At 39.4% G+C, this 26895-nt stretch overlaps 1 protein-coding gene across 3 annotated transcripts in view; it reads right to left on the reverse strand.

Annotated features, from left to right (window-relative positions):
• Positions 1-13406: 13406 nt before the first annotated feature.
• Positions 13407-26895, reverse strand: part of LOC136421769 (protein O-mannosyl-transferase TMTC2-like) — a 61778-nt gene continuing 48289 nt past the window's right edge. For all 3 annotated transcript variants that reach the window (XM_066409320.1, XM_066409318.1, XM_066409319.1), the window contains 8 exons: positions 25868-25953; positions 20294-20478; positions 18385-18463; positions 17793-17914; positions 17308-17389; positions 16408-16522; positions 15835-15898; positions 13407-15247 (listed from right to left, as the gene is read on the reverse strand). In XM_066409320.1, coding sequence (XP_066265417.1) covers positions 15077-15247; positions 15835-15898; positions 16408-16522; positions 17308-17389; positions 17793-17914; positions 18385-18463; positions 20294-20478; positions 25868-25953 — 904 coding nt within the window. In that variant the 3' untranslated portion in view covers positions 13407-15076. The remainder of the gene's footprint in view (positions 15248-15834; positions 15899-16407; positions 16523-17307; positions 17390-17792; positions 17915-18384; positions 18464-20293; positions 20479-25867; positions 25954-26895) is intronic.

Below are 26895 nucleotides of genomic sequence, written 5' to 3' on the forward strand. Positions count from 1 at the left end.
ATGTTTGGGCGACTCCCGTTATTTGTTTTATTGTCTCTGGCTCTCCTTCAGAACGGGAGCAAATTTGCTATGCATTATAACGTTGCTGTTAGCATGAGTACGTTTACGCTGCTATAACACTACGTCAGCACGCAGTGTGTGCCTATGTGACACTACAACACAGGCGACTTTGTTTTACAGGGTAAAGGACCTTATAAAGAGCGGCATGGCAAAGTACGTCATTGACCCGGATTCATCGGTCACCGATAAGGTGTTGTCCAGTGTAGGCAATGTCAGTAACATCCCTGCCCCTAACGTCACCAACTGGACGGACGGCTGTCAATCTGTGCCCAGTAACTTCCGATATTTGGCAATATTTGAATACCTGGTCAAGAGAGAAATCAAAATAGTCCATGTCCATGACCCAGATCAGGATAAGTTAGAGGTGACAACAACGCCTTTGCCTGTGGCAGAAAAGCCTCTAAAGAAAGGTTATAATTACTTTGCCTCCAGACACGTCGATGACGTTAAGTTCAATCCTCTCGACGAAGTCACTTACGTGACAGCTAAATCCTCTCATCAATGAAAGAAAATCGGCATAATGTGCGAATCATACTGGACAATAGACCTTTCTCACGCGGCGGACATGATAGAATGAAAACGAGGCCCTTGTGGCAAACACTAGACCGATCCTAACTGTCAATCACAATTAGCAGTTTAGCCAATGATTACCTAATAATTAGAGAATCGACCAATCAGGAAGCTTAAGCAGCTGCATGACCGTCAAATATTTGCATTTCTATGTTTTTATTTTGCATTTAAACGTTTTGACGGAGGAGGGCGGGGACTATGGGATCGGTCAACAAAGCTCTAAATTGCTGCATCTTTTTTGTGCATTACATTAGTTATAATATTGATACTTGGATATCATATTTCAATACTTAATGTGATTTAGGAGGAAAACTAAATATGTACATTATCTTTGCTTCTTTGCCTCATTGGCCTCGTCTTCATTCTATCATGTCCGCCGCGTGAGAAAGGTGTATTGATCGGGTCTTGTGAAAACCGCCAAGTGTACATGTGTAGCGGGCAAGGGAGGGAAATGCAGTCATATTGGTGCTGTGTTATTTTACCTACTGGACTACGTCACGACTGTACGCACACTTCCGCCATCCTGTACAAGCCAGCCACAGAAGTGGCACCAGCCTTCAAGAAAGAAGAAGAAAAATACAAGACCAATCAGAACAGGTAACGACACACAACAAATGCATCATGTATAATGTGGCAAATGACATGGATAACAAGTACAAACTATCATAATATAATGCTATGGGATAGTACCTTTCACTTTGTAATGGTATGGTTCCTCTTTTGTAAAGCGTTATACCAACCAATGCACCAACTACCAGCGCTTTTTTGCTTGTGTTGTAGTAGGAACAGTGGAATTGGAAAAAAAGAAAATAATTGAAATGAAAACATTTACAGAAACGTAAGAACATTCAAACACTAATCACCATCTCTTTCACTTTCGTAAAGCTACTATCGTAGGCTTCTCTGTTATACTAGTTTGTTCAATTTCTTTAGGGCAGCGTCCAGTCGAGAAGCACATGTCTGTGTGTACATGGTCACGATTTGTCCGTGTATCGAGATCCCTGCTATTTTTCCAATCAGCGAGAAAAGACCCCCTGCAACAACCAAATCGCTCATGTTAGAAGATACAACAAACGCCAAAGAAAAAGCTGAAGATCAAGATCAAGTGTAAAACTCATCTGCTCAAGCAGCAGAGACATCGGTCGCACCGGAGACGTGACCCCAGACACGACAACATTCTGGTGGCTAGAAGCCGTATGAACTGGATCTAGTAACTCATTACCATATTGATATGGGCTGATAGTTAGGTCGTATTTTATAAGGCTGCTTTTTAGATAGTATTTATTGTTTTGTTTTGTTTGTGATTTGTAGGGCCCAAGTATATGACATATATATCTTGTTACGTGTCCTGTAATGTTTTATGTGTGGGTCACGACACCAGCAACAGCTGCCTGTGTCCCACGTGTATTGTACCGTCGCAATTCCAACTAGAGTTCCACGACCTCATACCTTCGCCAAATGATTTTAACCTTTATGACTGACAAATAAGGAGTGTTTCTCATCAATTCTAAATCATACCAGTTGATTGTCTTAAAATACAACATGTCCAAAGTATGAGTTTAACGAATTATGAGCTTAACAAAGAATGTTATGCTAATATTTATCATCAATGATTCAAATGAGGCCCTTATTAGCCTAATTTGATCCAACGATGTTCACATTCCCACAAATTATTAAATGTATGAAATTGCCATCATTTGCCAGTGTGGAACTATAGAAGTTTCTCATTAAGTATGCAGATTAGGCCTACATTTGCATATTTTCTATCTACTAGTATCAACATTCCTCTCTTCCTCAGTTACAATTTGAACAGTCATATCATGGAACAAAGCGGATTTTTAAAGTTGCCTCATGAATATGCAAATTAGAATCTGATTTGCATAATTATCGTCTAATCATACTAAGCATCACACAAGCTATCTACATGCCAAAAATCATGACTATCCATCAACGCCATCTTGTTATAGTATTTTCTCATTAATTATGCAAATGAGGACTTCATTTGCATAGTTCATATCAATTAAGAGCAAATGTCTGTAAGGATCAAACAATGGTGGCAGGGGTCAAAAAATAGATTTGGCTCATATTTTGCACAGTGATAGTGCTTGGCCCACAACCCCTCAAAATAGCTTTCTTTCTTCTCAAAACCAATTGTTGCCATGGCAACAGGCCAAACAAGTTTTTGGGCCATTTTTCCTCATTTGGGCATGTCGAAAACATGAAAATTGGCTTACTTTAGGACAATATTACGAGCACATGCTTGAATATTAGGGAAAAATAAAAACGAGACTAAAAAGACTAGCTCTTCAGCTTTTCTAAGGTAGCTTCAAACTTTTAAGAAAGTCAACTTGAAGTGCTTGGGTAGCCTGAAAACAATACAGTGTTTTAGGCCTTTCAAAAAACGTAATATTTGCCCAACTTTGTAGCGCTGTAAGTACAAAGATGGTGATTGTTTTTGCTTCAAATTCAAACCTAATGTACATGATTATATTTGCTATCAATTGCATGCTTGCAAAGTTTGGGGTCTTATTTGGTTGTCACGTGGTTGCCCTCAGAAGTAGGTCATTTTTTCATGATTGACGTAAAATATGATTTTGAGCCATATTCAAGATGCAATATCTGAAAGGGTAGAACAGTGATCTTACTTAACTTTATGTCAAAGGTAGCCTTATCTATTGTCTATCAAATGAGTGCTTGTAGAGGTTGGGGTCTTGTTCCGTTTTCGTGAACTTGTCCCTAAAAGTAGGCCATTTTTTAACATGTGCAGAAATCGGCATTTTGGGCTGTGTTTGATGCTTTGACAATCTCAAAGTGAGGTATTGTTTGAATTCAAATTTTTATCAGTAGTAACCCCATGTTAAATCTACCAATTGAGTGCTTGAAGAAGTTGGGGTCTTGTTTCATTGCCGTGAACTTGTCCCTAAAAGTAGGCCATTTTTTGAATATGTGCAGAAATTGACATTTTGGGCTATGTTCATGTTTTGATGATGTCAAAGTGGGGTATTGTTTGAGTACAAATTTCTACCAGAAGTAACCCCAGGTATAGTCTATCAATTAAGTGCTTGTAGAGGTTGGGGTCTTGTTTCGATGCCGTGCATTTGTCCCTAAAAGTAGGTCATATTCTTCACATGTGAAGCCTATAGCAATTTTCACTTATGTGGAAAGCTTTTACGATGTCAAAGTAGGATGTTATTTGAATTCAATTTTTTAACCGTACCGAAGTGCAACATGTGTTATCTATCAAATGCATGATTATAGAAGTTTGGATGGTGTTGCTGTGTACTTGTCCCCTAAAGTAGGCCATATTTTGGACCATGTTCAGAAATAACATTTAGCACTACGTTAAGAATTGAAGCTTTTGAAAGTAGATTTTTTAAATTCAAATTCTTTGTGACGATAAAGCAATATTGTCTTCCGATGATTCTTGTGATTACCGGTATTACACTTTGGATAGTGTTTTCCCCTGCTCACTAGAGGCATTTTGGCGACGCCTCAGGCGCTATCTTAATGGTAGATATATTGTGTGCAGTTTTCAAGAATTCTAAGAATTATACAGGAATGTGAAAGTCAACGGGACGATAACTCAAAAATGCAGATAGATTGTCGTCATGTTTGGTCAGTGGGTAGGTCTTTGTGAGACCTTAAAATGATTGGCTTTTCGGCCCCCTATAGCTAGTGACTCTCTATGGTACTGCAGGGGAACTTTCACTTTAGAGATCTCTTATTTGAACATGCTATGGTCATGATATTTCAGTGGTAGATAGCTCTTTGTTGGAAAAATCGGCCCTGTAGATTTGGATCCACTAGCGGATCCCCTAGTGCTAAAAAGGAATAACCCTATATTGCTATCTTGGTGCGGATCATTAGCATTTCGCCCAGCTTCCAGAGTCCTGTGGATCTCCCCTCACACTATACATGGAGTACCTTTTAGTAAAAGATTGAATTCAAACAACATCCCTTTTGACATTTTCAAAACATCAAACACTGCCTAAATATGGCCAACTTTAAGGGACAAGTTCACGACAATGAAACAAGATCCCAACCTCTGCAAGCACTCAATTAGTAGATTTAACACGGGGTTACTACTGATAAAAATTTTTGAGTTCAAACAACAACCCACTTTGACATTTTTAAAACATCAACATAGCCCAAAATGTCAATTTCTGCACATGTCCAGAATATGGCCTACTTTAAGGGACAAGTTCACGGCAATGAAACAAGATCCCAACCTCTACAAGCACTCAATTAGTAGATTTAACATGGGGTTACTACTGATAAAAATTTGAGTTCAAACAACAACCCACTTTGACATTTTCAAAACATCAACATAGCCCAAAATGTCAATTTCTGCACATGTCCAGAATATGGCCTACTTTAAGGGACAAGTTCACGGCAATGAAACAAGATCCCAACCTCTACAAGCAATCAATTAGTAGATTTAACATGGGGTTACTACTGATAAAAATTTGAGTTCAAACAACAACCCACTTTGACATTTTCAAAACATCAACATAGCCCAAAATGTCAATTTCTGCACATGTCCAAAATATAGCCTACTTTAAGGGACAAGTTCACGGCAATGAAACAAGATCCCAACCTCTACAAGCACTCAATTAGTAGATTTAACATGGGGTTACTACTGATAAAAATTTGAGTTCAAACAACAACCCACTTTGACATTTTCAAAACATCAACATAGCCTAAAATGTCAATTTCTGCAAATGTCCAAAATATGGCCTACTTTAAGGGACAAGTTCACGGCAATAAAACAAGATCCCAACCTCTACAAGCACTCAATTAGTAGATTTAACATGGGGTTACTACTGATAAAAATTTGAGTTCAAACAACAACCCACTTTGACATTTTCAAAACATCAACATAGCCCAAAATGTCAATTTCTGCACATGTCCAGAATATGGCCTACTTTAAGGGACAATTTCACGGCAATGAAACAAGATCCCAACCTCTACAAGCACTCAATTAGTAGATTTAACATGGGGTTACTACTGATAAAAATTTGAGTTCAAACAACAACCCACTTTGACATTTTCAAAACATCAACATAGCCTAAAATGTCAATTTCTGCAAATGTCCAAAATATGGCCTACTTTAAGGGACAAGTTCACGGCAATAAAACAAGATCCCAACCTCTACAAGCACTCAATTAGTAGATTTAACATGGGGTTACTACTGATAAAAATTTGAGTTCAAACAACAACCCACTTTGACATTTTCAAAACATCAACATAGCCCAAAATGTCAATTTCTGCACATGTCCAGAATATGGCCTACTTTAAGGGACAAGTTCACGGCAATGAAACAAGATCCCAACCTCTACAAGCAATCAATTAGTAGATTTAATATGGGGTTACTACTGATAAAAATTTGAGTTCAAACAACAACCCACTTTGACATTTTCAAAACATCAACATAGCCCAAAATGTCAATTTCTGCACATGTCCAAAATATGGCCCACTTTAAGGGACAAGTTCACGGCAATGAAACAAGACCCCAACCTCTACAAGCACTCAATTGGTAGATTTAACATGGGGTTACTACTGATAAAAATTTGAATTCAAACAATACCCCACTTTGAGATTGTCAAAGCATCAAACACAGCCCAAAATGCCGATTTCTGCACATGTTCAAAAAATGGCCTACTTTTAGGGACAAGTTCACGAAAACGGAACAAGACCCCAACCTCTACAAGCACTCATTTGATAGACAATAGATAAGGCTACCTTTGACATGAAGTTAAGTTAGATCACTGTTCTACCTTTTCAGACATTGCATCTTGAATATGGCTCAAAATCATATTTTACGTCAAACATGAAAAATGACCTACTTCTGAGGGCAACCACGTGACAACCAAATAAGACCCCAAACTTTGCAAGCATGCATTTGATAGCAAATATAATCATGTACATAAGGTTTGAATTTGAAGCAAAAACAATCACCATCTTTGTACTTACAGCGCTACAAAGTTGGGCAAATATTACGTTTTTTGAAAGGCCTAAAACACTGTATTGTTTTCAGGCTGCCCAAGCACTTCAAGTTGACTTTCTTAAAAGTTTGAAGCTACCTTAGAAAAGCTGAAGAGCTAGTCTTTTTAGTCTCGTTTTTATTTTTCCCTAATATTCAAGCATGTGCTCGTAATATTGTCCTAAAGTAAGCCAATTTTCATGTTTTCGACATGCCCAAATGAGGAAAAATGGCCCAAAAACTTGTTTGGCCTGTTGCCATGGCAACAATTGGTTTTGAGAAGAAAGAAAGCTATTTTGAGGGGTTGTGGGCCAAGCACTATCACTGTGCAAAATATGAGCCAAATCTATTTTTTGACCCCTGCCACCATTGTTTGATCCTTACAGACATTTGCTCTTAATATTTCTCTCTTCCTCAGTTACATATGTCACATGTTTCAGAGTCCTATCATGGAATTTGGCGGATGTATAAACTTTCCTCATTAATTATGCAAATTAGGTACTGATTTGCATAATAAGTATCTAATCATGTACATCTTCACTCAAGCTATCTACTTACCAAAAGTCATTACCATGCATCAAGCCCTTCTTGAGTTATTCCCTTTCAAAGTCAGACATAAAACCTGCTCCTGCAGTTCCAAAAAAGCCGCTAGGGGGCCCAAACCCACACAACTTACTCTCTGGCCAAAGATCTATCTACCACTCAAAAATAAGTTCCATAGCATGTCCAGAACACGAGATATCAAAACAGGAAGTTACGCTGCAGTACCGTAAGAAGCCGCTAGGGGGCCCAAAATCTAATCGTTTTCAGGTCTCATCAAAACCTACCAACATACCAAATACCAAGACAATCCATCCAGGCATTCTCGAGTTATTCTGTGCCACTACACACAAACCCACAAACGCTACCCTCTGCATAACCTTCTCGGCGAAGGTAATAAAGTCAAGTCAAAGTTAAGGTGGGAGGCTGGCAGGCTGCAGCACTTCTGGGGGTGTCTTAAAAATACTACTTAGTGTTAAGTATGGCTCTTGATATTTTTTTCTCCAAGTACCTTTGTACAAGACGATAATATATGCAAAATCTAGTTTCATTCACACATGAAAAGTAAAAGAAAAACATTACGACAGAAGGAACATACATTAGATATCTGTAAACGTATCTTACTACAGAAAGCACACCACTCAAACATCATAAGCTACAACACTGTTGTAGGTATATTTGTATTTCACTCCATACCCATAGGTTTGGGAGTGAAATATATTCAATTTATCTTCAATTTATTTTTCTAGACGTTTCTTCTACCCCTCATCTTGTGAAATCTTGAAATTGATTCATCTCCTTCAATTTGTGGAAAAATGACCTGAGATTTTACACAAGGTTAGAGTGAGCCAATACCAGCGTATTCCTCCCTTCCTTTCTTTTATATTATAGGCGTTTGAAAGGATTTTATCAAGCTTTTGGGAGGGGGGGGGGGTTGTGGACCAAAAATGTATATTTTGGCCTCCTGTCTGCGCTGGTATTATAACTGAATAAGCTTAGATTTGGTGTAGAGTGCGTTGGACATATGATTGACTTGTCCCGTTCTCGTTGTGCTCTTGGGAAAGGCACTTAACATGCATTTCACTTCACTGACTTAAAAAGACTACCTAGCTTTGTTTCGCTAGCGAAAGAGATTTTATGCCTGCCTCGAAGGGCCATAGATGACCGCTATCCTCACTTATAGGATAAGCGACTAAAACAATGTCAGTCGACGACAAGGTAAGGTATGGCGGTTATAATTTTTAATGTATTTGACAAAAACTCGGCAACACGCCTAATAACACGTTATAGTGTGTCGGAATAGTTCCACATGCAAAGCAGCCCGCCGGATGATAGAACTAACAACAAATGCGACCATCTTAGCCACATATATTGAGGAACTCATTCTAGAAGATTCCGGACATTATTCATACATTAAACGTACAAACCCAGAATGGTGCCGAGTTGTCCGACATTCCAAACCCAGAATGCAAGTTCTGACTTAGACCCCCCCAAGGAAGCGGGTTTGTACGTTTAATGTATGAATAATGTCCGGAATCTTCTAGAAGGAGTTTTCACCTATGAGTGAGGTAACGCGTCCAGAACGTGTCACATGCAGCTCTTCGGTACAAACCTGGTGTGTTACGCCATGAGGCGGATTAATGGGTATGCAGTGCAAACAAACGATACAAACAAATGTCTATGCTATAGTACGGCAATACTCACTGTACGCAATTGCCGAGTCTCTTTCCTGACTATCAGGACTTAGAAACATGACGTAAGTACGGGTAGACACGGCTAGTGCCTGTGGACACAAAACATCAAAATTAAGGTCTATGACAGATCAGTAATTTTTGCATGGATTTAACTCAATTCCCTTTCTTTCACGAAAGACCTAAGCATAAACATTAAAAAACTGTACTTTTTATAATTGAATAATCCTATTATTATTTCATATTATGTAAGCCCCAATTTTCACCCCAGACTCGTTTTTCACATTTTTTCGCCCTGACGCCTTTTTTCGAAAAAAAAAAAAAAATCAATAGATTAACCAACAAATCAAATTCGTGTGGAAGCTTCCTCGTATTGATGCTTGCTGATGCACGAGTCTGGTTGTGTACCTTATACCTGTACCGGTACCTGTCAAATTGTTTACTAATAGCAAGGACTTGCTAATAGGTACATGTCCCGATTTGTACCTGTACCAACTAATACACTTGTGGACACCACTTTTTTGCACTTCATTAGCAAATCCCGTCTCAAAGATGACAATTTTAACCCTCATACGACCGACACATTTTTGCGACGAATCTGGCTGTATCGTTTTGCTTTGTCCCGTAAATATATTTCTGGTGGATCGTTTTGTAATTATTGCACATACACTGTTTTAATTCTCTATGGAGAATATTTCAACAAGTTCTGGTGTCAATAATCAATGCTTATTAAATGACGAGAACCCGCATTTTGCTTTAAAAATCTACAATTCTCCCCTTATTTCAACAGTTATAAGTCCGGACATGCAGCTTCACTGCTGTACCTGTACCGTACCTGTACCTGCTTTTTGGTCTGAACTAGGTACACAGCCCTACCGTCTTAGCAAACATCAGAAAGATGTAGAGCACGATGTACCACACCACCTTTCCCTCCAACCCCACATCCGGGACATACCACAGTAGGACATACACGGGAACAAGAAGAAGCACCGCTGCGAGTATCCTGAGGAGTTCATAAATGCTTCAGTCCCATTTCCAATCCGGGACCCGGCCGGGCAGCTTGTGGGAACGAAAAATAAAAGACTCAAAAGACACAAAAGACTCCTAACCATATGTTGTGTATTTTCTTGATGTGCATTTTCTCGTTTTCGCAAACAGCCCGGCCGGGCCCTGGATTGGAAATGGAATCGAAGCACTAGGTACTGTAAAAGTGATCGTTTGCAATGGTTTTACATTTTTCACGGAGACCTCTTTGTCAGCAGGGCTAGCCCTTTGTAATAGCCATAAGCTAGTTGTTCAGCCCTGGCTGTGTGTGTTGAACAGCCATACCAATAAACATTAACATAAACATGGAGATCTCTTTACAGCGAACTTAAAACAACTGCAAACATTTCCCCTTTTGCATTTTTGTGGTAAAACCCTGCACGGCAGTTTCAACCGCACAAAAATCCCGTTTATGACACATGCGCAGCGACGCCGCCAACGTGCCGCAGCTTCAGTAAGCCTGAAGCGGTCAGACTGATCGTTCAGTAAATTCTTTGTGATATTTGAGACATTGAATTGTGTCTACGTATGCATTTCATATCATAATCTTGACTCGTGATAACTTTTGGTCTTACCATAGTTTCAACTTTCCCCATCTTATGTCTGTCCTGTCGGACCTATGATAAAACTAGAAAGGCAACATTTGCGGGAGCAAATGCAGCATGTTTCGCCCATTTCCCTCCCCATGCAAAAAGCGACTGTGGCATAGAGGCTAACGTTTGTTGTATGTCTGCAATGTTGGTATTTGAATGAATAATTGAAATTCAATGTACTTGGTATTTTTGGTTTCGTATTAAAAGAGTAAATTATGTTTACTTCAAGTAAATGTAGGACCGATAATGCAATATGGCGCTGGCATGACACTGTTAATATATGCAAAAAGGCGACCAACAAAACTTCGCCATCAAGCCGACTATCTGGTAACGTTACCACAAACAAAACAAGTTGCAGACGATTGTGTGTGGTGGAATCTTTGGCTTTTTCAAACAAGTGCCAGTGGCGATGAAAATACTATTTTTTTTAGTACAACGCTACGCCACACATTTTGTTTAATGCGCTATCGATCAGCGCCGATATTCAAGACTTCCCCGCGGCCCGGTAGTGTAGACATGTACAGGGGTTTACGCAAGGAGGTTGAAAATTCTTAGGTTTACGTCATTTTGAGCCAAAATCTTTAAACAATTACTCAAAGCAAGGGCCTCCTTGCTCAAGGTAAATTTTCGCGCACTTCACAACTCTCTATTGTTATTGTTAATGTTAATTTCAACGTCCCGACACGGGATGTTTCCTAAGGTGGGAAACTTTGGACACTTTTTGTGCACTATTGTGCGCACTGGTGTCCAATCTTGGTGACACAGAGGTAGAAAATTCGTGTAAATAGCGAGGAAATGTCAGGTTTCACCATAGTGTCCAAGCTTGCAAACTTGTGGAAATATTTGTTTCCATGCAGTGCTAAAATAAGAAAAACACCGTGTGTGTCGAAAAATACCAGCAGAAAAGTTTTGAACTTTCTCAATTGCACTTAACTTCAGTAGGACACAACAATAGCAACAACACAAGGATGGCAGCCAGGGAGTAGTGAAGTTGTACCTGCACCTGTCAGGGTAGTGCCCCTAATTAAATTGACTATTTCAACCAATCAGGTTGAGCTTGATAAATCTGCGCTCTCTCATTGGCTGACCGAATTAGTCAACCTGGCCAGAAGAATAAAGATGTGACCTAAAGGTCAGTGACCCCATATGAGGAAAATAGCCGATCTTCTCCCCAAAACACCCTCTAAAATCGTATTTCGAAGTGTTGTATGCCAAAAGTGCGAATGGGATTCTTTGAATATTTGTTCAATGTACCCCCATAGCAAATTTCAGGTCATTTGGATGTATTTCCAGAGCACAGGAGGCCAAAATGTACGTTTTTGGTCAGAAAAACCTCAATAAAATCACTTTCAAGGTCAATATCGAAAAAATGAAGAAAAAAGCTGCCAGGGTATTTACCCACTCTACCTGTATACCAAATTTCAGCTCAATTGGTCCAGGGACGACCGAGCTGAGTCGATTACAAGATTTGACAGGAGAAAGAAACATTACGAACACAATATGTTGCTCCCAACAGTATGTTGCCATCATTATTGTCAAAATACTATTTTCGACAAAACAAGAAATGAATATGTACACATATGTTTTGAATGCAAATAACAATTATGTGCATGAACTTGGTTTATTTACCTTCAGCATAGTAAGTGGATACAAACACAGCGTACTTATGCATAAAAAGATCACTAAAAAATCCGTGACATGTTAGGGCGCGTGACAAGTTAGGGCACCCCCGTTAAATAGCTTAGGTAACTAGAAAGGCCGTCATTTGCTCCTGAGCAAATACAGCATGTTTCGCCAATACTCCTCCCCATGCAAAAATGGGCTGTCACAAAATAATACCTGGGCAAATTGAAATTTAATAAGATGATTACAAAAACAAAAATTGGGACAGCCCATTTTGTCAGTTTGCCAGGCTGTTTGACAGCTTGTCAGGCTATCCCAAAATATAACCTGGGCAAATTGAAATATTAACTACATGTAGAAAGGCAAGAGCAATATATTTTGCCCATCTCCCTCCCCATGCATAAATTGACTTTTCCAAAATCACCCCTGCGCAAAGAAAATCTCTTTACAAGTTCTGTGAGACGCCAAGAGCCTTCCGTATAGTTTTGTAACTTCTTACCGCAAAGGCTTGCGAGATTTTTCGCAGAAACTGTGAGAATGTCTGCGGAACACCCCCTGCAAAAGACCGGGATTTTGTAGACTTTCACTTTTCGTCGCGTACTATTCAGAAGTCACTGAATTGAAACCACTGACCCATACGAACATTAGGAGACCCGATTTAACATTAATCCTGAAGTTGTGAAAATGCGTAATAGCAAAGGATGCTAGGTCGCATCGAACGTGAGGCACGAGATGGGACCTTTATTCTTACAAGAAAATTACATGTATATTCTAACTATAGTTGAAATTGTGACGGCTTTTACAAGAAGACAAAGCAAAAATTAAAATATTCAGCGAAAATTCCAGCCCGCCAGTCATAAAGGTTGCCGTAACATTTATTGAATGCACACACACACGTAAATCCCTATGTTCTGGCAAATTAATTAGCGACGCACGCCACTTGGGTAAGCATTTCCCTGGATGAATGTCGGTTTTCTTCGGTGACCAATGGCATAACTTCGTTCAGGGATCTAGGTTTTACATTTCTGTCAATCATTAACTACTAGTATTCTTCTCGCTGATTGGTTGTTGGTAATTGGATCATTCCTGTTCATGGCGACATGTTCGATTTTAAATCGGCCAAGACGCGTCACATAATCTATGTTATAACCTTTGAAGAATTCAACACAGAAAATAAAACTAATCCGATAATTCAACTGCTTAATTTCTTTTTATGTTACAGCCTCTTGTGTTTCACACATATACCTCACACATAAACACACACATACATCTCACATACACACACACACAAACTATCAACCGTTTTAGCTTCAACATTTTGTTTATTGCACGAGTATCACTGACATTCAGATCAACTGAACGAGAGGAGAAAAAATCACCTGTGGGCAACTCTGCAGGTTATGTGTAACCTTCTGTACACACAACAAAACTAGACATCAGTGACTAAAACCTCTAAATGGCTGCCTGGCAACAAAGCATGAGTGAGCCAAACTCTGCTCAGCTTAGAAACAGTCTAAATTTCATCTGTTAAGTGTCATCTGATTGGTAGATGCAGATCCAAGTGTTAGCCAATTACATATTTGGAATGATGATTGACAAAACCCTTTCAAGTGAGCAAAACAAGCAGAGCATAGAATGGTCATTTTTAGTTATACCATTAGCTAGTTCATACAATCCTGTCCAAAGAAGATGTGTGAATTGCCATTGTACATATTGTACAAACATATCTAATATTTCCATACAGCACAAAGAGAAATAACACTTCATGTTGTTAAGCATCAACAAAAATAAAGATGTGATAATGACCATCATAAAATGGCCTTTCTTTCATATATACCAGATTCATAAGTGTTTGATTTTGAACAATAGCACAAATAAGAGTAAGTTCTAAACATTTTTGTTAACCCTTTACCTGCTAACTTCTGTTGTTAACGATATAATTTGATTAATTGATACAGACATTGCAAGAAGAAGGTTAAAGATATCATGTAACGTTAACATCGGCGAAACTTCTTCAAAAGAACAAATAAAACCAATTGTTGCAAACTTTAACAGATTCATCCATTAAGAGTATTCATCTTGGCACTTTAACTTACCAGTTACTAACTTGTTCATTATCCAATCTACAGAGCAATTTCTGTTAAATGTACCAACTTGATATATTTATAACCTTTTAAGATTTCTCACATTCCTGATGCATTTATACATCCAGTATGCTACTTTATAACGTTATGTAATAACTGCATTGTCCAAAGCTGCTCTTTGCACTAAAAACAATATCTCTTTCAACATGGCTTAATCTCAAAACCAAACATTTACAACTGCTATGGTATGTTAATTTGTCATGAGCAAAAATTACTGGATTTCCTTGAGCAGTTTTCTTTAAAACCTATAAGTTTAATCTGATGCAACAAAGCCCTTATTGTTTAAGACACTTAAATTTCCTATGAGCGCAGAGTCAGTTTACTACAGATGTGTTTAACCCTCTCTCTGCTAATGTAGCCATTTACCACCAACTTTGCATTGGTAACAGCAGAAAGAAGTACATGAAATAGCTGTGAGCTCATATGATCGAGAAACACAATAACACTAAAATCGTAAGATTAAAATAGAAGCCGAGATTGTAAATAGGCATGTAATTATACATGTACCTAGTGCAGAAAATGCTTTGCATGGACTACACTCTCTTTCCACTAGAGGCTGTGACCACCGAGTGACTGCCGAGCAAACAAAAATTGATGAAAAATTCAGACAAAGAATGATCTTAAAAAGGTTCTGTGTGTTTTGCTGTCTTTTAAATCACACTTTTAAATCATGCATCGCATTCCAATTGTAAAACAAAGGGTCTCAAATCTAATTGTACTCCTTCAACAGTCAGTTGCTCATCTAGTGGAAAGCAAGTTCCAAACTGCCTATAAGATAATTCAACAATGGCTTACACACAGAAACAATATATTCTGTGCCCATGTGCTCTAACGTCTACTCTGCTGCTTGTTTAGAATTGTCCGCAGCTTTTTCAGATTCTGCATGGTCATGGTGTCATCAGGCTTGAGCTCTAGCGCCCTAAGGTAGCTTGCCTCTGCCTCCACATACTTCCCATTGAGGTGCAGGATGGCTCCCAGGTTCATGTGTGCACTGGCAACCTGTGGATGGGACAGGGTGAATTAGACTTGAACTTCACAGCACCAACAAGAAATCGAAGATCATATATTTCCATGAAATATTTAGAATTTCTGTAAATTTCTTGTTTTACTGATTATTGTGAATTTCGAGCTTGTTCTGTCCAGGGACACACATCAAGTTCAGTTCAAACACATCATGACAAACAAACTATACCCACATTTTAACAGAGGTAAACACAGCACACACAAAGAGTTAAAGGAAGCCACTGCTATCAAATATATTTCAGACACCAGCATCTAGCTCATTTCATTATCAAGATAAACACAACAAGATTTCATTTACACATGACTACATAGGTTGTTTGTTTGTTTGCTTTTAGTTGATAAACAGTTCATAAAATACGTGAAGGTTAGACATCCAGTTAATGAGTTGCTCAATTCAAAAGTTACTCAAACAACTGGATAAGTTTTGTAAACGGCCAGAGGTTTCATACAGCATTCACTATCTTCTTTCCCTGTCACTATCTGAAACGCCTGAGCATTTACAAAATTTATCCAGAAGCTTGAGTAACTTAATATTAAGTACTTCATGAAGTAGCAGGCTTTACCTCAGGTTTCAGCTGGGTGGCTTGTTTGTAGTATTTCTCAGCATCGTCATGTCTGCCAGCCTGCCTGTTGGTAAAATATATGCAGTGTTACCACATACACTTCCAGTAGTATCCATTATTTGATTATACTGCTGCAAGGGTCCCTGACACTGGGGTGGGCAGCAGTTGGCCAATTTTCACATCATGCTGGAGCCTTCATATCACTCTCACACTGGTCTCTTCCCAAAGTCCTTTCAAACTCTACATAAACAGTACTTTAGGGCTAGTTAAAGCTTTGAGAAAAATAAAGGCTTAAACAATCTTCAACTTTGAAATCTCTAGTAATTTGATGTAAAATAACGATCAAGGTATATATCAGAACACACTTACAAAATGCCATGAAATAAAGGGCAGCATACTCTTCTAAACAACACAGTGAAACCTAGAGAGCTACATTTAGCAACAAAATAAGTAGTACCAACATGTCCCTTTGAAATTCAAAGCTCGAGTGAGAGGAAAACTGTTCTGTTACACTTTAGGAGAGCAATGATTTTCAACTTGAATCTTTTAATCAAAACACGCTGAACTTCTCACCTTAAAGCATTGGCAGCGTTAAAGATGGTTTCGAACTCTGGACTGCCGAGTTCGACGGCTTTAACCATCATGTCTGCTGCCTGCTCACTGCGACCAGTCTCTGCCATGTACTGCCCTGGGTATGGGAAAAACATTCACATAACAATCAGCAAGACGGTTCTCCCATCTATATAGCCAGTATAACTGCCCTTCAGCATAACTCACAGTGAGGCAGCAGCTGGTTATATTACACTGAATGGCCTGTAACACCTAACTTTTGCACATCTGGCTGCATGCATTCATACATTAATTTTCTAACAATCTTGTTCTATAAATACAAGTAATGGGCTTTGTGTAAATCTAGTAAGTCTGAGGATGAATGAATCAAGAAATATTATACAAAAGTAAGAAAGACACTGTACACATTACAAAAGTTACTCCAAGCAACTGGCTAGATTTCATAAACTGTCATATGTTTCAGACAGCATCCACTATCTTTTGTCAACAATCTGTAACATCTAACCTCCATTAACATTAATCCGCTGGGGTACATATATCTGCCACTTTGAAAAACCGTGAGTTTGAGAGATCTCTAGTGCAGCACCCCCCAGGTATGCAGATTTTAGATATACAGGAATGCATCATACTGGAGGACGTTGGGTTGGAGATCTGTTTGGGTGTATCTTTTCAGGGTGGCGGAATTATGTACCCTGGTGGTATTATGTTAGTCCATGTTTACCATTTATAAGATGTAAATTCATATTGTGTATCTTATTACCTGGATGTCTAACATTCATCAATGTAAACACACTTTGAAATTTGTAAAATGTAGAGATTCTGGCCCAGTTATTTGAAAACTCTAGAAATAACTTCAAAATTGACATAATCAGTAACATGTTCAAAAGAGCAGTAACAACTCACCATAGTGTTGATGTACTGTAGCACTGTTGGAGTCCAGCTCCATCGCTTTCTGGTACATCTGCTCTGCTTCAACTACTCGGTTCTGGAACAAAACATTCAAAAAGTCATAAGTTTCAATTTCATACATTCATTGTGCAGGCATCAACAAGTTGAAAAATTGCAAGTCTGTGAAAGTTAATAGTATCACCTAATTAAAACTTATTGTGTGGGCACTATCAAATTGTCAAAAAAAAAGATTCAAAAATCTCATTTTAAACTAAGGAAGTTAAAAGTATAGCCAACTTGAAAATCTTATTTTAAACTAAGGAAGTTAAAAGCCAACTTTAAGAAGATATTGACATCTTTTCTGTATTCAGTTGTGTATCATAATTTCCTTTCTTAAGCCACCACTGAACCTGTGATAAGAGACCTTCATGTATAACAGGGCTCACCGCTGTATGCAATATTAAGGGGAAAAAACAACTGTAATTCCACACGACACCTACCGTCTTTGCCATGAGCTTGGCGTATGTAAGATGCGCCGGAACGTGGTCCGGTTTGGCAGCCAGCGACTTTTTGAACCATTCCTCCGCTTCAGCAAGCTGAACATTCTTGAACAGTGACTCACCTACAACAGAAAATAAACACTTTTTAGATCTGTCCTGGAAAAAACAGCTCTTAGAGGTCATGTTTCTACTTCTCAGGTTGAGAGTGAGGCTTTGCAACATCCAGTAATGGTCATGTTTGAGACTTCATCTAGAGACAACACAGCAGATAAGAAAAAGAAGATCGTGTTTTAGGATTTTTTTCACCGAAATACCTTATTGCAGCCTTTTCTACAAATAGAGTACAGTCCAACCTGTAGAAGTGACCATCTCTACATAAGGCCCACCTGATCAATGTGACTACTTTTTAGTGGTCTCTTACATAATTTTTTCCATCGACACAAGCATGAAGCATCCTGTCTATAGTGACTAACCAACCATATTTTATCGGACCCCTGACTTTTCTTCTTGGGCAGTTTTGACTCTACATACAAACAATTCTTGATACTAGATTGTAAGTTTTAAGTATTTCCTTCACTACCTGTACCCTTACCTAACATGTTGTAGAGACTTTGGGGTGCATAATGACTTGGTCTTCTTCTTATTGCTTCCATATATGTCTCTATTGCCTCCTGCCAAAAAAAAGAAAAAACCATAGATGTTAAATTGAAGCTTTTACACTTTTTGAAATGTAACAACCTTAAGAGTATTTGATTACATGAAGCAGTAAAAGCAGTCTTCCTTATGGAAATGGGATGTGGTCTTCAGAAAATATTGTACGCAGTACTTAACCAATTGCCACAATGAATGCAATTGGAACCTCAAACCTAGACTTCATGTGGAACTGCACCTGTCCTTGGTGCTGAAAGGTAGGTCCCCCTATCATTAGGTTTCTGTATTTTTTTGCCATGAACATCCTAAAAAAGCTGTAATTCTGCAACTCTGTTTAACGATTTTTGGGCACCGCAATCTTGGGATTTCTGACAAATTCCAGCTGCCCACACATGTCAGTCAACTGGTACATGGTTAGGCAAAATCAGTTTCCAGCCATTCCAAGCTGCAGTACCATCATGGGTTACTAGATGGTGCTTCAGCACTACCTGAAGTTCCTGACATATATATGTCACAGTAGAGATGGCGATTCAGGACAATCGGCGATTGTCCTAGGACAGATCGCGATCGCCGTTTGTCCTAGGACAGACTGTGATCGCGATCTGTCCTAGGACAATCGCCGTTTCTACTAGTAGAGATTGCGATCGCAATCTGTCCTAGGACAAACGGCGATCGGGATCTGTCCTAGGACAATCGCCGATTCTACTAGTAGAGATTGCGATCGCAATCTGTCCTAGGACAAACGGCGATTCTACTTGGACAAGTTTGCGATCGTGATCTGTCCTAGGACAATCGCTGATTCTACTAGTAGAGATTGCGATCGCAATCTGTCCTAGGACAAACGGCGATCCAAACTTAATGATACTAAGATAAAGGAAACAGCAATATCTTGTATAATCCATGATTTTATTTAGTATTTACAAATTCTGAGATTGATATTTTGACACCTGTTTTATCACTTTACAATTGTTATTGTTCTCCTATGGTTGTGAATTCAATAGGTGTGAAACTGTGAGTATTATCTTGACACCTCAAAATTTGCATACTGAAACATTGTTGGATCACCTTCTTCCAACTGACATCTTTCACACATTATCAAAATTTTGTCACTCAACTTTATCAGAAATTACTTTATCAGAAAATATATTCATTCATCCATTATAAAATATGAAGTAATTCACCTAAAATAGTTGATAATTATGAAATGTAGGTAGTATGCTAAACCTGATTGAAATGTTGTGTAATGATTCATTCTATTTTCTAAAGCATTTCCATCTGATCAGAATTTGTCCAGGCAAGTTTGTCCTAGGACAGATTGCGATCGCAATCTCTACTAGTAGAATCGGCGATTGTCCTAGGACAGATCTCGATCGCAAACTTGTCCAAGTAGAATCGCCGTTTGTCCTAGGACAGATTGCAATCGCAATCTCTACTAGTAGAATCGGCGATTGTCCTAGGACAGATCGCGATCGCAAGCTTGTCCAAGTAGAATCGCCGTTTGTCCTAGGACAGATTGCGATCGCAATCTCTACTAGTAGAATCGGCGATTGTCCTAGGACAGATCGCGATCGCAGTCTGTCCTAGGACAAACAGCGATCGCGATCTGTCCTAGGACAATCGCCGATTGTCCTGAATTGCCATCTCTACTGTGACATATACATTTTGTATTACTCAAGAACAACCTGTTATATTCACTCCTACAAATTATGTCACCTACTTACCATTTTTCTCCAACAGAAATTACATGTACACTAAAATAGAAACCTGTCTGCATTTGCCAGCAAATCCTTTTTTCTAGTTATAACTTTCTTCCTTCCTCTCTTTAGAAATAGCCATGATATTGTACGTACTGCGTATCGGCCCTGGTCATGTTGCAGTCTCCCTAAGTTGTATATGGCTGATATCACCCCTGTGGCGTGGGCCTTGGGGTCCTTCAGGCCATGGTCGTCCAACGTGGTCGCGTGCCTGTAAACTTTCTCGGCCTCCTCTGTTCTTCCCAGTGTGCTCAGTACTATGCCTAGATTTAGATGTGCCACTGGGAAAAAGCAGACAATAATACATATTCACAAGAATAGAACTGTTCAGTATAACAAGCACACATCTTACGCAGTTATACAGCCAACTGCATGGATAATTTTGTAAATCTTGTCTTACTACCTGGATGTCTAATCTTTATTAATGTCCAACACATTTTGTTTGTTTGTTTCAAATAACAGGTAAACAGCCATAAGGCGTAACACATCAGTTTTGTACAGTACATGTAGATACAAACTTTGGTAGACCGGACTGTAAGGCTTGATCCACTCACACCCGGAGTGACCCCTACTCTGTACGACAAGTGTGGTGGGTTCTTTAATGGGCTCAAAGTGTGGCTCTTCTCAAACACCGGACCTCTGAATCTTACGATTTTATGACCACCTTTGGGGTAAAAGTCTGTCTTAAAGGAGTCCTAAACTCCAGAAGGCAGTGTTATTTTCCACTAACGGGAGTCGCCCAAACATAGGACGTTTTTTTACGCGCTCGAACTCACGGCGCTCCATTGCTGGTTGCCAGAGAATGGTCAGGTTTTAATGAATGAATTTTGAACACATTTATCTAAAGAACATACATGGACAAGAAATGTATTCATAATGTTCATGGGCCCTTCACGCTCCGACTTACAATCGGCAAACGCTGTGAGACGTTTTCACGAATGTACCTTCTGATTTAGTGCTACGCCAGATAGTGTGCCTAACTTAGTACGCTTTGGTAATTTCGCTCTCTTTGGAAGTTGGTGATGAAGTTAGGGAATGTAAATAAGGCTTGAAGTCTGCTATATTCTAGTTTTCTTTTGACCGGAAAATTTTGACTGTGTGCACTTCTAACGTCATGTGAGAAGGGCTATATCTAGCGCATCCCAGCTCATGTTTTGGCGGGAAATAGGCTACTACGCACTTTGCGCGCGGCCCGGCGTACGTCTTGCATGCGACCCGACTTACAAAATCATTACGAAAAAACGACACCGCTTACATCAACAATACTCCGTCTACTTATTGGGAAATATCTTCGCCATCTCTGTATTCAGTTTCCTTTTCATAGACGGTACCAATCACATGTTAGAGCCTTACAAAGCTGTGCGTTGAATCGCCGTCCGCCACCATCGCGGCCCCCAAAAATGGCGGGAAAACAACGTTGCCAGACGGCAGCGATGTTTACGTTGTTTTCTTTGGTCGGTTTTCTTCTCAAGAAACACTTAAAGACCCAATTTTTGTGTGTTTTATGAAGTTATATTTCTTATGTGTATGATAGTTGTATATCTGCTTGGCACAGGTCGTATATTTAGGTGTCGGGCCGTCTAGCTACGCAGTGACCCTCTACTCAGCGTTGCCATCATTATTGTCAAAATACTATTCTCGACAAAACAAGAAATTAATATGTACACATACGTTTTGAATGCAAATAAAAATTATGTGCATGGACTTGGTTTATTTATCTTCCTTATGAGCATAGTCAGTGGACACAAACACGGCGTACTTATGCATAACAAGATCACTAAAAAGTCCGTCCTAAGTTAGGGCGCGTCCTAAGTTCGGGCAACCCCCGTTAGATTGTATATCAATTAGTACATAATCAGCCAGCTTTTCATAGAATTCCGCTTGTGGTGAATTACACAAGGTTTGTTTTTTAAAACAATATGATACTCGCTAAACCCATGAAGACCCTACCCATGTATTCCCTATGTGTAGACATACATCTTTAAACGTGGATATTTTTGGCGTAAATGAGGGTGATTAAAGGACTCCTAAACTCTAGAAGGGAGCTATTTTCCACTAGATTATGTATCAATGAAAACATAACCAGCCGACTTTTTATAGAATTCCGCTTGTGGTGAATTACACAAGGTGTGTTTTGTAAAATAATATGTAACTCACTAAACCCGTGCAGACCCTACCCATGTATTCCCTATATGTATACTAACTTCCTTCATCGTGAATATTTTTGGCATGAATGAGGGGGGTTAAGCACAATAAGAAGGCCAGTTGTTAATTAAGGGTTAATGACCCACCCCAAGGTTTATATGGTGTCATAACGCCTGGTTAGGTGCTATAACCATCGAATAAAAGCACAGAGTGAGCGAAGCAAACGAGGTGGTTTTATGAGGTGGTTATAGCACATGACCAGGCGTTATGACACCATATAAACCGAGGAACGGGTGGGTCATTAACGTTATTATCACATAGCCTATCCAAACTGATACATATAAGAGAGACAATCCCTGTACAATACATAGATTCTTTATTTAATACTATACATGTAAAATCAATCCAATGTACATATGATCTTTATACAAACCAATGTAAACAAGCAGTAACTTGTCTTATTGTTATGGACACGTAGACTTCATATCAGGCGGTATAATTGTAAATTTCTGTTCAATTTTCACAATTCCTGACGCCCGATTGTTAAACGCTTAGTTGGCTGTGGTAAGAACAATCAAGCATGTTTACATCCCCTCTATTTGCTTGTAGTTTCCTGGGATAATTTTTGCTCAAGCCGGAAAATAATCCCACAGAAGCGTACACGTATCTTGCTGAGATCCTTATAGGTAGAAACTTGTAAGAATTTTGGCGATTTTGACCGTAATTTTTTTCGATGCCAACACATCGGTTTGGGGAGGTTACGTGACATGGGCCATGAGGAGGGGGGCGTGTTTAGTACGTGTCACGTTTGTTTTGAACACGGCAACATCAATTTGCCGGCAATATTTTTAATTTTCGCTGGGTAAAACCCCTCAGAAACGTGAACATACCTTCCTGGGGTCCCCCTGGGTAGAAACTGAGGAGGAGTTCGGCGGCTTCATGGGCGATTTCTTTGACTGCCAAGATTAGCTTGGGGAAATACGTTAGCCTGGAATCCAAACCTATTTTCGCTCCCAAGTCTCCTCTTCGCAAATTTGCGTCAGTTTCTCGCCCCTCAACTCCTTCAGCATGTTCCTGGGCGTCTTCCTCAGCTTCCCATGACCTGAAAACTGACTCTAAGTCGGCGTCTGACAGTTCTTTGACAAAAAACTGTCACTCAGCTCCGTCCATGACAATCGAATTCGAACGGGTTCCAATGTCGCCTGATCTGGGCCGGTTCCACTTTGATGGTGGGGGTGTGATAAATATTGTTTTTAGTCCTTCCGTTTGAATCTTACTTGAATTGAATTTGTTTTCCTTTTTTTATGTATTGTTCATGTATGCTAAGGAATTTTGTGGGAATTTTAAGACAATGAAGATATTTTAAACAAGGTTAAGAAAAAGATTCATCAAAAAGATACCCCCTCTACAAAATGCAACGGTTGTGTTCTGACATGACGTCAATAAGTGGTGTGTTATGGCGTGATAACAGACCACTTATTGTGGGCAATGGAGGCTTCTGATTGGTCGAGGCCATCTACCTATGTGATAATTAAGGGTTAATGACCCGCCCCGAGGTGTATATGGTGTCATAACGCCTGGTCATGTGCTATAACCACCGAATAAAACCACCGAGTGAGCGAAGCGAACGAGGTGGTTTTATGAGGTGGTTATAGCACATGACCAGGCGTTATGACACCATATACACCGAGGAACAGGCGGGTCATTAACATTATTATCACATAGCCTATCCAAACTGACCCATATAAGAGAGACAAATTTCTGTATAATACATAGATTCTTTATTTGATACTATACATGTAAAATCAATCCATTGTACATATGATCTTCATATAATCCAATGTAAACAAGCGGTGACTTGTCTTCGAGCCCACACGGTTATAAATTGACAGGTTGTTAGACGCCTAGGTGTGGTAAGAATCGTACATGTTTACCTCCCCTTTGCCGCAAGTTGTAGTTTCCCCGGATAATTATTACTCAAGCCGGAAAAAAAAATCCCACAGAAGCGTACACATATCGAGCCGAGATCATTGTAGGTACAAACCTGTAAGAATTTGGGCGATTTTGACCGTAATTCTTTCGATGCCAACACATCGGTTTCGGGAAGTTACGTGTTCGTGACTTGGGTCATGGGGAGGGGGGCGTTTGTTTTGAACAAGACGACATCACTTTGCCAGTAATATTTTTAATTTTCGTCAGGTAAAACCCCTCAGAAACGTGAACATACCGGTCTGGGGTCCTCTTGGGTAGAAACGTAGGAGGTTTCATGGGCGATTTCTTTGTCTGCCATGATTTGCTACTTCGGGAAATACAATGTGATGAGTGGGGAGGGGACTCTGTGTGCCCGCTGCTTCTTGTTGGTCACACTCGTCAGCTTCCTTGCCCCTCAACTGCTGAAGTATGTTCCTGGGCGTCTTCCCCAACTTCCCATGACCCGAAAACTGACTCTAAGTCGGCGTCTGACAGTTCCTCGACGAAAAACTGTGGTACTCTTATGGCGGACGTTCGAACGCGTTCTGCGAACGATCGCCTGATCTGTGCCGGTTCCACTTTGACGGCGGGGGCGTGAAAAATATTGTTTTTAGTCCTTCCGTTTGAATTTTACTTGAATTGAATTTTTTTCCTTTTTTCATGAATTCTTCATGTATTCTTAGGACATTTGGGGGAATTTTAAGACAATAAAGATATTTAAACAAGGTTAAGAAAAAGATTCATAAAAAAGATACCCCCATCTACAAAATGCAACGGTTTTGTTATGGCATGACGTCAATAAGTGGTGTGTTATGGCGTGATAACAGACCACTTATTGTGGGCAATGGAGGCTTCTGATTGGTCGACGCCATCTGGCCATGTGATAATAAGATATAAAGGAACACATAACAAGACAAATTTTTCTTCACCCCCCTGACATTCTTTGTGTAACCTATCTTTTGTCAGGCCTTGTCAGGTACATTATATTCAGGCATAGGCTAATGTTGTTTAATCTAATTAATTAGCAAAAATAGAGGATCACCTGGGGAATTTAATAGAATACTCACTGCTTTTTGATGCGCACGGGACTAGTGGGTACTTTATCGTATACTGTAATAAGTATTCATTTTTACTTCTTAAAATTATTATCTATTGGAAAATGGCTCCCCCCTCTGGAGTTTAGGGCTCCTTTAAGCACAATAAGAAGGCTGATTGTTAATAGGATATAAAAGAACACATAGCAAGACAAGTTTTTCTTAACCACCCTGGCGTTCTTTTTGTAATCTAACTTTTGTCAGACATTGTCAGGCACATTGTATTAACACATAGGCTGAGGTTGTTTAATTTGATTAATCAGAAAATAGAGGATCGCCTGGGGAATTTGGTAGAATACTGAATGCTTTTTGATGCGCACAGGACTAGTGGTAGTTAATCGTATACTGTAAAAAATATTCATTTTTACTTCCTAAAATTACCATCCATAGGAAAATAACTCCCCTCTCTGGGGTTTAGGACTCCTGTAAGTGTGATCTTTTTCCTTCCTACAGAACTTACTTGCTAGTCGAGGTCTACACTGTATGGCCATCTGGTAGCTCTGGATTGCCTCCTGGTATCTCTTACCCTCCTGCAACAGTATTCCCCTGGGGGGAGGAAAAAGTTGTTTGTACATTGCAGTTTTATACATACATTGCAACTTAGGCTGATGAATTGTTAAGAGGAACCTACGTGCAAAAGACGTAAACTTCAAGCTCAAGATGGAAAGCATTCTCAGCAATATTAGCAACATGAGGCATGCTTGTAGAAGTCATATTTCATCATTCCAAAGAAGCAACAAACTTGTTTTATCATCTGCCAATATACACACATGACAAATACAAGACTTACCCACATAAGACCTAATAGATATTCTCACAACCCATTCAGACATTCTTAAAATGCTGACCACAAATATGCGGAAACACAGACATACAGATACACCTTTTTTCATGGAGGTAATAATCTCTCCTCTATAACAAAATCACTCTTCATAAAGCTTTCTAAAAGCATTCAGACCTAACGGCAGTTGTAATAAAGTTAAAGAAAAGACACCAAAGAAAATAAGTGTGGCAATTAAAAAGTATTGCCATAGCGAAGGTGTCTGGACTGGTCTTACTTCACTGTAAGGAAAGTACCAACGTATATCACTCTAGATCTTAGCTCTGCCATAATATTTGTGCAAAATGCACTTAGAAATCAGAAAAGCATCTGCCAAGCAGATATAGAAAGGCACCATGTAACTCGAAGAGTTCCTAGCATATATGGAAAGGCCGGAGCACACTGCCGTTCAAGTGTCTTTTTTCTCTGGCATTGTTGGATAGGTGGAGTGAGAAACTAGGCCGGAAGTTTAGAAATTCGGTTTGCTGGGGCTCCTATGATCGTTTTGGTTGTTATTCGAGCTCTGTAGGATATGTTTTCGAGGAGCTACTGTTGTTTTTCCGACACCGCACGCCTCCCCGTAAAGCGTTCAGTGTAGACTGCCCAAGTGGTAACCCATGTTATTTATCATTTCGTTAAAAACTTTGACTTTCTATATATGCTTAAAT

The sequence above is a fragment of the Branchiostoma lanceolatum genome, chromosome 16 (assembly GCF_035083965.1).
Source record: "Branchiostoma lanceolatum isolate klBraLanc5 chromosome 16, klBraLanc5.hap2, whole genome shotgun sequence".
Classification (NCBI taxonomy): Eukaryota; Metazoa; Chordata; class Leptocardii; order Amphioxiformes; family Branchiostomatidae; genus Branchiostoma; species Branchiostoma lanceolatum.